The sequence below is a fragment of the Schistosoma haematobium genome, chromosome ZW (assembly GCF_000699445.3).
Source record: "Schistosoma haematobium chromosome ZW, whole genome shotgun sequence".
NCBI classification, from domain to species: domain Eukaryota; kingdom Metazoa; phylum Platyhelminthes; class Trematoda; order Strigeidida; family Schistosomatidae; genus Schistosoma; species Schistosoma haematobium.
The window spans coordinates 681,941-696,637 of NC_067195.1; the positions used below are offsets into that span (position 1 = coordinate 681,941).

Below are 14,697 nucleotides of genomic sequence, written 5' to 3' on the forward strand. Positions count from 1 at the left end.
GCCCATGTGCACCATTGGTTTGGAATCCGGTTAAAGCGCCGGACATCCGCTTTTCGTCCTCTCGTTTTCGTAAACAACACCCCCGCCACGAGAAGGCAGCGAGTAGGACTTCCCTGGCAGAGGCTGTATACGCGTGGCTATGTGAGAGCATTTGGAGAGGGAGAGCGGACTCTCCCACTCTCGGCCGTACCAGGGCATTTGGGGGCTATCCTCAGAAAATGTTGTATCATTACTTATTGAATAGACTATGTAAACAAAACCATAAATATATAAAGAATTTATTATTCAGTACACAAGCTTTGTTACTATTTATGGTACCCGTAATATGGGTGATAATACCAATAAATCAATTGAAAATTCACTATAGATTCTAACTACTTTTCATGTTTAAATTTTAATTATAAATTATGATTAGATTATAAGCAAAGAGGGATAGTGGCTAGCAGTAAAATCCAGGATGTGTTTCGTCCTGTTTTTGAAGAATCGTCCGCTGGATGTTACCTGCATCGCAGCAGCTTAGTGGATAACACGGTGGTATTTGAAATGAATGGTACTGGGTTTGAGTCCCAGAGTGAACATCAACACGTAAGAATTCGCTGAGATTTTACAAATGCATTCTTCCTCTTTAATGTCTCAAATTAACTCGGTGCCTAAATACCGTGAAACTATTCAATCAAATTTAGACGAAAGTTCTTATGGATTAAGTTTACATTCAGCTAAGATACAAAACGAGTATTTCATAAATGATCTTGTTACATCCCGAAGAGAATAATGAATGGAAACTGTTGGAATCTATTTCTGGACTAATACTATACGTATATTTTCATCGTATAATTGTTAAGTATATAAACTATTCACATTCGTGTTCTTCGTATCATAAAATTTATTTTGACCTATAGACCATTATTTTACGATTTACCATTCTTGAGTTATGCTCTGTCAATCAATTACAGTCTCCTACATTCACAGCCACATTTGGTATATCTTCCCATTGTTATTTAGGACTGCAATTGATCAGTCTCATGTTGGCATATGGGCACCCTGTGCGGATTGCCTCGATATTAGCCTTGTTGTTTCCTATTTTATGGTACGATGTAGTCTGTTTGCTTGGTATATATAAACCCAGTCATGTTTGAAATGCATGATTCATATCGCACAGGCTGAGATTGATGTTCTGGACTCAACAGGCAGAGCTAAGTGGGAATTAAGAATACTGTTAAGGACCCTAGACTGTTCATACTTGTTTTTGCATTATTGGTTCGGTCGATAAGCCACTATTCTTCAATTGGCGGGTATCATTACGCGTTATACATTAATAGGACACAGATCACAAGTTACTCTAAACATAATGACACAATCTTTTCGATGAATATGATTGAATGATAAAAATGATGGTAGACAATATAATCAAATAACTTACAAAAAATGGTGTACAATGCCATAAAAATGATAAAGACTGAAGATATGTGAATTTTCGTAAATATTTAACTTCTTGATCTCGAATAAGACCAATTTCTCTCATAAATGATGGTTCCCAAGCATAAAGTTTTAATACCTTTAAAATGGAAATAATCAACAAGAAGAAGAAAAAAATTAGTCTTTCACCTTGTTAAAAGGATTGAGAACTAAAAAAAGATAGATAATAATCTTCAACTACTGAAAAACTTATAAATTCAGTGTGTTTTCTGAGCTATCAAAATGCTAGTAATGCAGAGGTTCGGCATCGTGTGTTCGGGCGCAGAGACGATAATCCAGTTGGTGTCACCATCTTGAAACACCAACCTCAGTGGCTCGGATATGTTCTACGAATTTCGTCCCAGCGAATTCCACGTCATGCATTATTTGCCGACTGGTTGGAAAAAGCGGAGAGGTGGTCAGTGTATGACATGGTGTCGGGGTATGAAAGAAAGCTGCAAAGGAGTGACTTGTGTTGGTCCTTCACGACTCCTTGGCTGGGATCCTAGAGATGGTGCATCACAGTGGCTAGAGACGTTATCAGATATGGCTCAGAATAGAAGTCAGTGGCGATCCTGCTGTAACCTTCTTTTACTTTCTTCATAAAAAGTGGTTGTATCTTCCTTAACTGAAAGATTTCTTCTGATTGTACCTTTCCATTTCCCCCATTATTATTATTTTTATTACTACTACACTACCTTACACTAATCTGTGGTCGTTATTGTTCTTTTTTTCCTTCTTTTCCATATACGCACCTTACCTACTTCTTTCTTTTCACATTCTCATTGTTTTGTGTGGCGCATATATATTTGGTGCCCTCTTGTACTAATATTTATGTGTTCAAATGAATGAATAAATAAATCAAAATGAAACGAACTTCCACAACACTAACAACATTTGGAAAATATTACTTATACGAATGTTTTCAACAGTATAAAATTCTTTTCTGAAATTGATTACCATCTAGCAGATAACTAAATGAGATCATAATGTTCAACATTCGACTTTTACCAACAATAAAATATATTGGAGATATCAAGACATACAATGAAGCGTTCTATAAATGTCAGTAGGGTATTTCTAGTGAAAATGACATCCTGGAATAGTATTCGAGAAGTCTCTGAACATTCGTATTGTGATAGTTATAGCTTATATTTACCAGGTATATAAATGAAACTCAAAATAAAGAAATCAAGGGAGGTCAGTTAGATTCACGCGTTAACCGGGACCTTTAAATTCAAGTATACGTTACTGACATTCTACACAGGCGACTAACCATGACCTAGAAGTTTGGTGAGATACCGAACACCCATGAGAAAGAAGCGATACTGCACGTTTAAAAGTTATCTTCGAAGGGTTTCTTGTATTAAACACAGGGAGTTGGTACACATAAAAAACAATTCACAAGTTCATTGACCTTCTAAATGTTACTCGGTGGAATCTGTTATTCAACAGTTTCCAGGTCCAATGGAAAACATGGAAGAAAAACGAAACAAAGTGCCACCATAAATGTCATAGATTGTTAATTTTATGAAACAAAATAACATTGTCATGAAAATAAACTTACTCGTATACCATTCATCAATTCGTTAATAAACTTTATTCGACTATCTGCACATGAAGACTTCTTCTCCTAAGTAAATATTATGATGTAAGAAAATTATTAGAAACATAAAATTCAAAGAAAGGATGAATTTTTTTCAACATTCAATCCATTCACAGTATGCATCAGTAATTTTTCACGTTTCCAATGCCGCTATAAGCTGGAGGATAACTTAGAATGATACATACACATACTGTGTCCTATGTTCAATATAACAGATAATTGAGTAACTGTAATGGGAGTCAGTACTATTGATGGGGAATTTTGGTTCAGTATCAGAAAAAAAGGCAACACGATTCTCAAGCTGACAAAGTTTCGACACCATACTGTGTAGAAAACCAGTTCAAAAAGTTATTCAGTAACAATTCTCAGTTATGGTTTCTAATCGAATTTCCGTATTGGGAAATACTAGCCCAAATGTTACTTCATTGGTTGGATAGGATAATTAACATGTAAACCATAAAGCATAAAGTTTATATTCTAAGAACTAGTTAAAATGTTAACCTTGATGTTTCGAATCATCTGAATAATATCGCAAGTACTTTCAAAAGACAGAAGTTTGGCATCTTCAATGATCACGCATTTTTCACAAGTGGTTAAAAACAACCAAAATAATTTTAAGAAACCATTTGATGAGACTTATATCTCGTCTTGCGATTGACATCAAATAACCAAATCTGTAAACTATTTCTCTTAATCGTAGAAGAAATGCTGGTTTACTTGATATAATATTTTCAATGTATCAATGTATTCAGATCGTGGTAGTGGAATCCACGGAGCGTGTTTCTTCCCAGTAAAGAACTCACAAGGTAGATGTACCAGCTGCATCGGGACTCCAATTCAATACCTATGAATGAATACCAACGCACTATACCCAAAGATTCAGAGCTCAACTGGTTACTGAATAGTTTAATAGACATAAAGTTATTTGTGGGACTCTGTGTTTCTAGTTTCACTTGATTTTATAACTAACCAATATTCAAATATCCTAATACTTATAACTGACAAAAAAAACACTAAAGCATTTGCTCAGGATCCACAAGCGCCGATAGGGACTGCTAAAAATTTAATCTTGAATATCAGCTGTTGAATAGCTCTCTTATTGGTCAAAGAAACGAATAATGCATAATGACGTAATTAGCCTACCGAACAAAATAAATTCTGTACAATTATCAATGTTTCTAGTCACTAAGTTATATGTAGTATTAAGTAAATAAAGATTCTTCATGGTATAAATTATTGCGACGTAAATGACGTAATAACTCTTGCTTTATGAAAAACACAAGCTTATAAAAAACCGTATTGAACTTAGTTCTGCTAACCACCCTATTAAACAGAAAATATATTCAATTTAGTTGGAGGGTTGACGTGGAGACTGATTTTATTTGTGGGTTGTATTCGTCACAGATTAGTCTCTGTTGAGGTACCACTGCAAATCAGGAGTCACTGAACAATTCTAGACGCTTCATCAGTATGTACCCACACCACTTGTGACAGATACAGCCTGTAAATTAAACTAATATCCTAAACATTCCTTCCACTTAACTACTGTAGTTATCGCATTTGTAACCCACTTAAAGATTTGCTTGGAGACCTACTTAAAATTTATGACAAGTGGAGTTCAGAATGTCGAGAATGAAACATTAGTAACAAATAGAACTTGATGGCTGTTGCTCAATATCACTAATCCATTGAAGTTGTAATTGTAAAAGTGGGCGCCGACCCATTGGCTCTAATGGTCAAGCATTTGCAGAATGGAATAAAGTTCACGGGCACGATCCAGGGTGAGTACTGCCAAAGGGTCCCATGCTCAGACAAAACAGTTGTGTCAGTGCTCCCTGGTTTTCAACGCTACCTTAACTGAGACCAATCAGTGACGAAAGCAACCTATAAAAGTTGCGTACGTTGATAATTAAATTCAAAATATATTCACGACGCGTTGAGTTTGATATGGTCGAGATGAGACAAATATTACCAGCACTACTGAATAATTGAAGCAGTATATCGCGGGTTGACTGAACTTGATAATAAGGATCACTCGATTATTATAGTTTGATTCTCACCACCATTAGCACTCTAAAGTTCTGGGTTTAATACGTGGTAGGCTTGTGAGCGCATATTCTTGAGTAATAGTCATAAACTAGAAAACAACTACCCAATCTTCCTTGTTTTCAATAGTTCTACGGTTCAAATACAATGAATAGATAGAAAACTAGTCAGTGAAAGCTATCCAATTAATCATAAACAACAAAGAGTTTGCTATAGATGTATTTCGACTTAAGTTGTCACAACAAAGTAGCGAGATGAAGAATTAGTTCAAATGAAAGTAAAAGGTTTAAACATGGAGGATATAGAAGAGGATAGAAGCAATCAGTTGGTAGAATAAAGTGTATGGAATAATAATATGGATCGAGATTGGAAAGAATCTATTTGCACCACTGCAATTGATTTTAAGTCGTATCATCAAACATTAACCTCTCAACTCCAATCAGATAATCTACTTCTACCAATACTCAATAGCTTCATAGATTGATCTCGTGTCACAGTTCAGGGGATCATCGCTTTCTTCAAACCTAAACGTATTACAGCTAACCAGAAAACATAGTACACTGCAAAACCGATCGTTATTAAACACACTAAGTCTATAAGCCCACATGGGCTTAGACATTGAACGAACGACTACGTCATAACCTATTGCATCTACCAACGGACATGTTTGTTTGGGCATAAATACATGAGGAGGAATAACCGAACAATACAATCAAACGTTATGGAACATGTGCTGAAATGGCTTTAGGTTCAGTTCGTTGATAGCAACATATAATTGAGGTAGGATATAGAGCTGACGTTAATGCGATTTTAAAAACATTGTATGGATATTGTTAAGGGAGAAGTTTTAGATTTATAGTAGCCCTGGCTATTCGTAAGTTCAAATCCCCATCATGTGTACATAACCAATTTGTCGTATTCCTGTCACATTCTCGTTCGGATAGTTTCAGTGTTTTTATGGTCTAGAGAACATCTTATTCTCTGAGGCGGCCTGCTTGAATATTTGGGCTAACATTGATAATAATAATAATAATCCATTACTTTATCCCTTTCTTTATTTATAGTTGTTACTTTGTTTATTTAAACCCTGAAGAAGTCCAGACAAGCTTGCTGGACGAAACGTTGGAACTACTTTTCTAAATTTCAATCACTGAGATTGTTTCAAATATAATAACCTTCACATATAATAACTTCTCCATATTTGGCGACCAATTTTTGTAAAACTATTCGTTCTAAACTTGATGAATATTCGCATGTACATGTCAAGTATATTCGACCAGATTATTCAAAATGTACAACCCAAATCAAATTTGTCTACTCACCATTCTATCAAAATAAACCACTGTTCAAACATAACATTCTAAAAAGGTTACTTAAATAGTGCCCCCAAATGCCATGGTATGGCCGAGAGTGGAGAGAGTCAGCTCTCGCTCTCTAAATGCTCTCACATGGCCAAGTCAATACAACCACTGACAGGGAAGTCCTACTCACGGCGTTCTTGCGGCATTACTGTTGTTTACGAAATTGAGAAGACGAAAAGCGAATGTCCGGCGATTTAACCAGTTTGATGAACACGGAAAGTCCGCCTAGGGGAGTTGGGAAACTCCCGTTCCAAACTAATGGTGCACATGGGCTACATATACCTGAAGTAACAAATGGCGTATGAACCAATTATTGGTCACTGGCTACCATAGAACTGCATCTCCTGACGTTGCTCTACTGCCTTGTGGATCACACTTTCAGGTGGAAGGCTCTGTGTGTAGCCCCCTAAGAAAACTACCTGCTTCGTTTTGGGCATCTGGTCAGTGTCACAGCCCTCACACAAGTCGAATGACTTATGTAGCGCATATGTATTTGGTGCCTCCTTGTATCAATGTTTACGAGTTTAAATAAATAAATAAATAATACATAAAAATAATTAATTAGTTATAAGCAAAGATGGATAGTGGCTAGCAGTGGAATACAGGATGCGCGTTTCGTCCTATTTGGGGCTCGTCAGTTGGATATACCTGCATCTCAGAGCTGATGTTCACTGTCTTGGACTCGAACCCAGTACCGTTCGCTCCAAACGCCATCGCGTTATCCATTTAGTTAGTTAGTTGTAATACATATTAGGATGAATATTCAAAAAAAGAATATTGACCCTTTGTTACATAGTTTTAGTAACCAAAAATCATAGTAGTTAGTGATGACAATTATGAATAAATACTGTCTCACCTACATTTTGTAATGTAAAAAAACACAATCTAATTGCATCGAAATACATTCATCAATTGACCTTTTTATTATGTACTGTTTCAGTTTGGACATTGAGACAGTAACACAACCCACACACAAATCAAATGGCTTGTATGGTACACATATGTATTCTGTACCCCTTTGCACCAATATTTAAGTGGGACAAAAATACATTAGCTGATTAAAGCTTATTAGTGATGATCATTCATTCATTCATTCATTCACTAAACATGTTAGGTTGAATGTGAGGTGATATTAGGTAGACAAATCATTAAAATATGTATAATCACTGTGTGATAATTTCATATGAATTGGGGTCAGGTTGACTAAGAGAGAGAGAGAGAGAGAGAGAGAGATTCGTTATACTCACATTTCACAAGTTGAAATCATGAGCCAATTGAAGCTAGACCACCATGGAAAACCTGGAAGCACTGGACGGCCGTTTCGTCCTAGTATGAGACTCCTCAGCAGTGCGCATCCACGAACCCGCCCCCGCGGGATTCGAACCCAGGAACTACTGGCTTTGCGCGCGAGCACTTAACCATTAGACCACTGAGCCGGCATCCAACGGTGTTAATGTCTAACTTCACATTTGATTTTGATTTTGTCAATTTGAATAAATCGTATGAAACAACTGAGTTACATTCAGAAACGAAAGAGATATTTTTTAAAAAAGAAAAATGAAATCATGAATCCATTGAAGCTAGACCACCATTGAGAACCTGGAAACAGTAAATGGTCGTCTCGCCCTGAGATTCTTCACCAGTACGGATTAACAACCTTGCACACAGAAAATGAACTGAGAAACTTTAGTCTCGAGAGCAAACGCTTAAACTCTAAACAACTGAGTCAGTATTCAACAGTGTTAATATCTAACCTCAATCAATCTACGAGTTTATGTGGAGTTGTGAGTGTTAAGGCGTCCTATATTGAATTGTTTCTTGATTTTAAACCATTGTCTAACCAAAGTGAGTTTATAATGTGAAACATTCTAATTTTATAATCACCACAACACCATACAATACAGAAAAAGTAGCAAAAATGGATCCAGTAGGATGAACCAATAGCCATGTATTAAGCACAAATTGATTTTGTAAATTAATAATTCATATTGCTACTTTGACATTAAATGAGTTACAATTAATCAACTTACTTGAAAAATTTTTGATCGACGTGCTACCAAAACATTAAGTGGTAAAAGTAATAATAGAACACCGACACCAGCCAATACAGAAGGTCCTAATTCTCTCCATAGAAATACCATAGCAATTGTTATTTGAAATGGTCCAGACCATAGAATATTTATAAATGGCATTAATTGGACAAATTGTTGTGCATCAGATGACATTAAATTCATAATCTGTCCAGTAGTTGATTGATACCGAGCTTTATTACTTAATCGTAGACTCTATAACAGAATAGGAAAGAGATTAGCCATAGACAGAAAACTCTGGAAAACTAGGAAATGTTATAAAGCTTCTCATTATTGTATGAAACTTTGTAAGCACTACCCACCATTCAAGACCCTATAAATGGCCGAAACTTACTTACTTACTTACGCCTGTTACTCCCAATGGAGCATAGGCCGCTGACCAGCATTCTCCAACCCACTCTAATGTGTGTCCTATCCACTTCCAACGCTTCTTCCTGATTTCTTCCTCCACTGGTTTGTTCTGGTTTGTTCTCTCCCACAGTACGTTGTTGCTAATAGTGTCCGGCCAACGGATCTGAAGTATTTTGCGTAGACAATTGTTAATAAACACCAGTATTTTCTGGATGATGGCTTTTGTAGTTCTCCAGGTTTCTGCCCCATACAGTAGAACTGTCTTGACATTTGTATTGAAAATCCTGACCTTGGTGTTGGTTGACAGACAGTTGTTTTGAGTTCCAGATGTTCCTCAGTTGTAAATATGCTGCTCTTGCTTTTCCGATCCGCGCCTTCACATCTGCATGGCCGAAACTATGAATATATATATAATTATCATTGAGAAATTTATGGATTTGAAATAAACCAGCATGTATGAAAAGTGTAAGTTGTAGATGATTTGGCTATGATTAGATGCTTGACTTCGTTATGGATAAAAACGTTGAATTCGATTCCTAGTTCGAAAAAGAATCCCAAACATTGAACTAATCACTTATATTCAATTCACTTCATATAATGTATGAATATGAACTTACTTTTCTGTATACAGCTGCAGTAATTGCTGTTTTAATATTCATACCAAGTTTGAATACAATATGAAAGTAACTTTGTAATATTAATGATTGTACAGATGTATCAATAAATATTGCTATAGCATATAAATAACCATGCCATATTGGTTCTGATTGAGTATTTTGTAGAAAATTCAATAATAACCTATAAAACATTTTACAACAAATAATAACAATCGGGAAAAGACAAATGGGGATGAAAGAATTACACTTCAGTAACTATAATTGGATGTTAGGCAAATTGATAGGCTATCATCAATGGGATGTGGATAGTCTAACTTTCGCGCTAGTTGCCACTTGTGAGCATGACAAACCTATATCACCCAGTTTAAAATGGCTCCATAACTCTTAAAGGGTATAATCCAGTGAAAGAAATTTGGAAAGAGAAAAAGAAAGGGACATGAAGAATTCAGAAGATTAGAATTTGGGAGAACACAAAGAGTGGATGCACCTGCGCCATTGCAACCAATATTGAGCCATGTCATTCAGGGTCTCTAATCATCGGTTGCTGTCATCTCGCGGTCCCCAACCACGTAGTCTACACCTACCAACATGACTCAGTTCACTTGTCATGGACTTCATGGACTTGTGCCATGTTTTGGTTTGGCCACCCCTAGCTTTCTTCCAACCTACTCCTATACCACTGAACATAGCACAAATACTAGACTTTCAATATATTTTACTGTCAAGTTCCAAGTAGCACAAAGTCATCGGAGTTATTGAAAAAGAGAGTGAGGGTGAGAGAAAACCGAAGAAGCTTAACCAGCTCTAACTACTACCATGTCTAGAAAGTTGAAAGTATCTTAAACAGTCATCCTGTTGATAACTAATAAAGAATGAAGCCAAACACAAGTTTTCATTAGTACTAGAGAAGTATGATGAATATGGATAGCACAAATAACATGTAGTTACGAATACTAATCACCAATTGATTGAATGTGATCATACGAAACTGTGTGTTGTCACACAGAGGAATGATACTATTTGTAATTTCTCTCTAGTCTAACACTTTTCTTATCAATTACAACTTCAGTTATGTAGTAACAGTTCTTACTATAAACCGAATTCACATAAAGGACTGCTATTGTTATTGTGATTGGTTTTGAGCCCGAACGTTGATGCTACCTTGACGTGGTGGACGAGCTTGCCAATCGTGATGAAGAAATCGAGCTAAACTGGCTGAAACAATCGTTCCTCAAGGTCCTACCATGCCAGACGGGTCGGTTGAAGAACAGTACAGCAGCAAACCCAACGTCTGAAAGCAAAGTCGTACTGCTGACTGCACAGGAGTGTAACGGTAGCAAGGTGTTTGTTTCCTTCAGACAACCAGCATAACAGCGATGCTGCTGGATATCCGTCTCCGGCGGTAAGCTCTCAACAAGTACGGAGCTAACACGAAAACTACTCATAAAATGGTCGTGTGTGACCGACCTCAAGCAGTTGTTTCTTGGGTATTGTGGTCACGTTCTCAGATCACTAAGACCACCTCTAATTCAATTTCATTTTCAGATACCTCGAGAAGAACCCTTCCACGATTTGGGCAACCAGGAAGCGATAACCACCCTCAAACCTGTAACAGCACTCAAGACCACTGTATCAAAAACGAATAGTTTGAAATATATTTACCAGTTTATACAAACTGTCTACGTCCAATGTAGAAATGAAATATTTTCAGATATTTTACAAGGATTTATCATTTCATATTTACATATCATAACTGAATTATTAAATAATTTAATAAAGTGAATAACCTCTATTAGTTCAGTTGATTTCCATTAGCAATAGCCAATATCCACTATCAAGATATATTCAACAATAAATATTCAAGATTGAATAGAAAAGTGTTATAAATCTAATCCTTGAATGTTTAAATGATTATGATCAATCAATTTAAACATTCATAATGATTATAAGATTAGTTACAGAATTCGTTTTAATCTACCAGGATTTATTCTATTTCAACAGTTGAGATCATGAGTTAATTGAAGCTAGACAACCATGGAAAACCCGGAGGCACTGGACAGCCGTTTCGTCCCATTGTGGGACTCCTCCGCACTGTGCATCCACGATTCCGCCTCGCGGGATTCAAACCCAGGACCTATCAGTCTCGCGCCAGGCGCTTAACCAACTAGACCATTGAGTCGGCATCCAACGGGTTTAATGTCTAACTTCAACTAATCCACGAAATTGAGCGATACATCCACCATTGTCATCAGTGAGTTACTATCTCACAAATGACCCATGGTAGTCTAGCCTAAATTGACTCATGATTTCAACTGTTGAAAATACTACAATCTCCACAAAAACCCCTTCTAATATTTATTCTATTATTTTAACCTTTTTAACACTTATATCTTGATAATTCATGAAATGAGATCTATCATACGTAGGTCTTAACAGAATCATTATTATTATATTCTATACACAAATGTTGCTTTTATTCATGTCTATTTCCAGTATTATTTTCACATAATCTGACAAATATTACCTTTAAAAGTGGGATGATACTTTATAAATATTGGTACAAATGGGCACTGAATACATATGCGTCACAAAAGTAAGTTGGTTTTTTAGAGGACTGGGATACTGCTCGGATGCTCAAACCAAAAAAAGTGGTTTTATTAAGGGGTTAAGAACCCAAAGCCTTCGAGCTAAAGGTTTAATCCACAAGGTGGAGTGGAGCAACATCAGAAGATCCAGTCCCATGGTATCCGGTGACCAATAATACGTTCATATGCCATTTATTTCATTAGGATTCTGGAGTTCACATACACTATTGGTTTGAAATCAGGGTTTTTCAACTTCCCTAGGTAGATCCCCTATAACCATCAAGCCGGTTGAAGCGCTGGACATTTGATTTTTGTCCTCTCAATTTCTTAAACAACAGTTATGCCACAAAGAAGGTAGTAAGTAGGACTTTCCTCTAAGTGACTGTATACGCGTGGCTATATGATAGATAGCATTTCGAGAGAGAAAGAGCTGACTCTCCCCACTCTCAGCCATACTAGGGCTTTTAGAACCATTAGAATAATATAATCTAAGTTAATTAAGTGTAAGTCAATAACTGTAGTGTCGGTTCCTATGTTAAGCCCATATACACTTTATTCTAGCTTTCAGACAGCCCATTCTATTCATTCTATTTGAGTCACATTTCGATCTTGTTAATTTATTCGCTTATATGGGTGCATATATCTGTGTACACTTCCTATCCTATTCATCACATTAACTCTTGGTTAAATGACAGTTGGCTTATCAGCCATCTCCACTCTGCGTCGTTTCTCTTCTCTCTATTCCATTCACTTTATATACAAAATATATGTATTCACAAGTCGATTCTCGTTATTTGACTTATCTAAATTCCGTTATTGACTAACGCGATTTAAGTCGATGAATATATATACGAAGATAGGTGATAACAAACATTCATTACGATCTAATTAGAGTCAGATCCACGGGTCACTAAAGTGTGGAGCCCTTTCGACAACAACAAAACAAAAGGGCCCCACAATACAATTAATAATCTATTCCTAAATATAAATGATTCAAATTTAATGATAAGAAAAACAAAATAAAATAAGACAAACCCCCATTTCACTTACTTTAATAATAATGGATTAACAAATACTAATATATCATATAAAAATTTTAAAAATGCTGACCATAATAATGTTTTCCCATAAGTTTTCATTAATGCATATAATAAACTAAATTTCATTTTATGAATACAAATAATAGAGAAACAATGACATAGATATGATGATGATAATGAAGATGAGGATGATGATGATGATGACTTCATCATTACTGGATTGATTTGATTAATTTCAATCGATTTATTTAATTCATCATTTGTAGTAACAGTTTTTCCTTTAATTAGATGATTGTTTGATTGGTCATTAATAGGTGATTTATGATCGATCTCTTTCATAAAGAATTCGGACTATTAAAAAAAAAAAGAAAAAGAAAAAAGAAAAACAAAGTTGTAAACATACATAATTGGTAATTAATAATAAATATTTATTATTTATTTTAACACATAAACATTGGTACAATGAGGCACCAAATATATATGCGCCACACAAATCTCATTTGATATGTGTGAGGGCTATGATACTGCTTTGGTGTCCAAAACGAAGCAGGTGGTTTTATTAGGAGGCCACACCCCGAGCCTTCCACCTGAAGGTGTGATCCACAAGGCAGTGGAGCAACGTCAGAAGATGCAGTTCTATGGTAGTCGGTCACCAACGTTTGGTTCGTACACCATTTGTTCCCGCAGGATACTGGAGCCCATGTGCACCATTGGTTTGGAATAAGGGTTTTGCAAATCCCCTAGGTGGACTCTCCGTGTCCGCCAACCCTGTTAAAGCGTCGGACATTCGCTTTTCGTCCTCTCAATTTCGTAAACAACACCCCCCACCATGAGAAGGCAATGAGTAGGACTTTCCTGGCAGAGGCTATATACGCATGGCCATGTGAGAGCATTTGAAGAGGGAGAGCGGACTCTTCCCACTCTCGGCCGTACCAGAGAATTTGGGGGCAAGATTGCCCCCAAATTAATAATAAATGGGGAAGATTTACATTTTAAGCAAATGAATATAATCCCGTATTAAGATGAAATACTTGTACTATGATTCCTAGTTTATAATGATGGTTTAATTAAGGTCACTTTATGATATTAACAAAGAAATATAAATATTTATAAGATATTTATTTATTAAGAGATAGATAGAATGTTGTTAGTAGTGAAATACAGAATATACGTTTCATCTTTAATTTGGACTCATCAAAAAGACAAATCTACATCTGAATTGATATTCAGTTTGGATTTTGAACTCAGTATCATTTCGCTTCGGACATTCGATACAAATTAATTGATGAGCTCCATATAGGACAAAACATACACCCTGAATTCTACCTCCTAGCTATATGGCATTAATAGAAAATGATTTCATCAATAGTCCACATTATTATTATTATTTATCATTTCAACACATAAATATCGGTACAAGAGGGCACCAAATATATATGCGCCACACCATATTTGTGTGTGTGGGCTGTGATACTGCCTGGGTGCCCAGACCAAAGCAGGTGGTTTTCTTAGGGGGCCACAGCCCGAGCCTTTGACCTAAAGGTCT

At 36.1% G+C, this 14,697-nt stretch overlaps 1 protein-coding gene across 2 annotated transcripts in view; it reads right to left on the reverse strand.

Annotated features, from left to right (window-relative positions):
- ABCC1_1 (Multidrug resistance-associated protein 1) overlaps positions 1 to 14,697 on the reverse strand; it is a 99,572-nt gene that overhangs the window by 54,179 nt on the left and 30,696 nt on the right. For both annotated transcript variants that reach the window (XM_051208562.1, XM_051208561.1), the window contains 5 exons: positions 13,162 to 13,502; positions 9,527 to 9,707; positions 8,499 to 8,753; positions 3,023 to 3,088; positions 1,421 to 1,555 (listed from right to left, as the gene is read on the reverse strand). In XM_051208562.1, coding sequence (XP_051070100.1) covers positions 1,421 to 1,555; positions 3,023 to 3,088; positions 8,499 to 8,753; positions 9,527 to 9,707; positions 13,162 to 13,490 — 966 coding nt within the window. In that variant the 5' untranslated portion in view covers positions 13,491 to 13,502. The remainder of the gene's footprint in view (positions 1 to 1,420; positions 1,556 to 3,022; positions 3,089 to 8,498; positions 8,754 to 9,526; positions 9,708 to 13,161; positions 13,503 to 14,697) is intronic.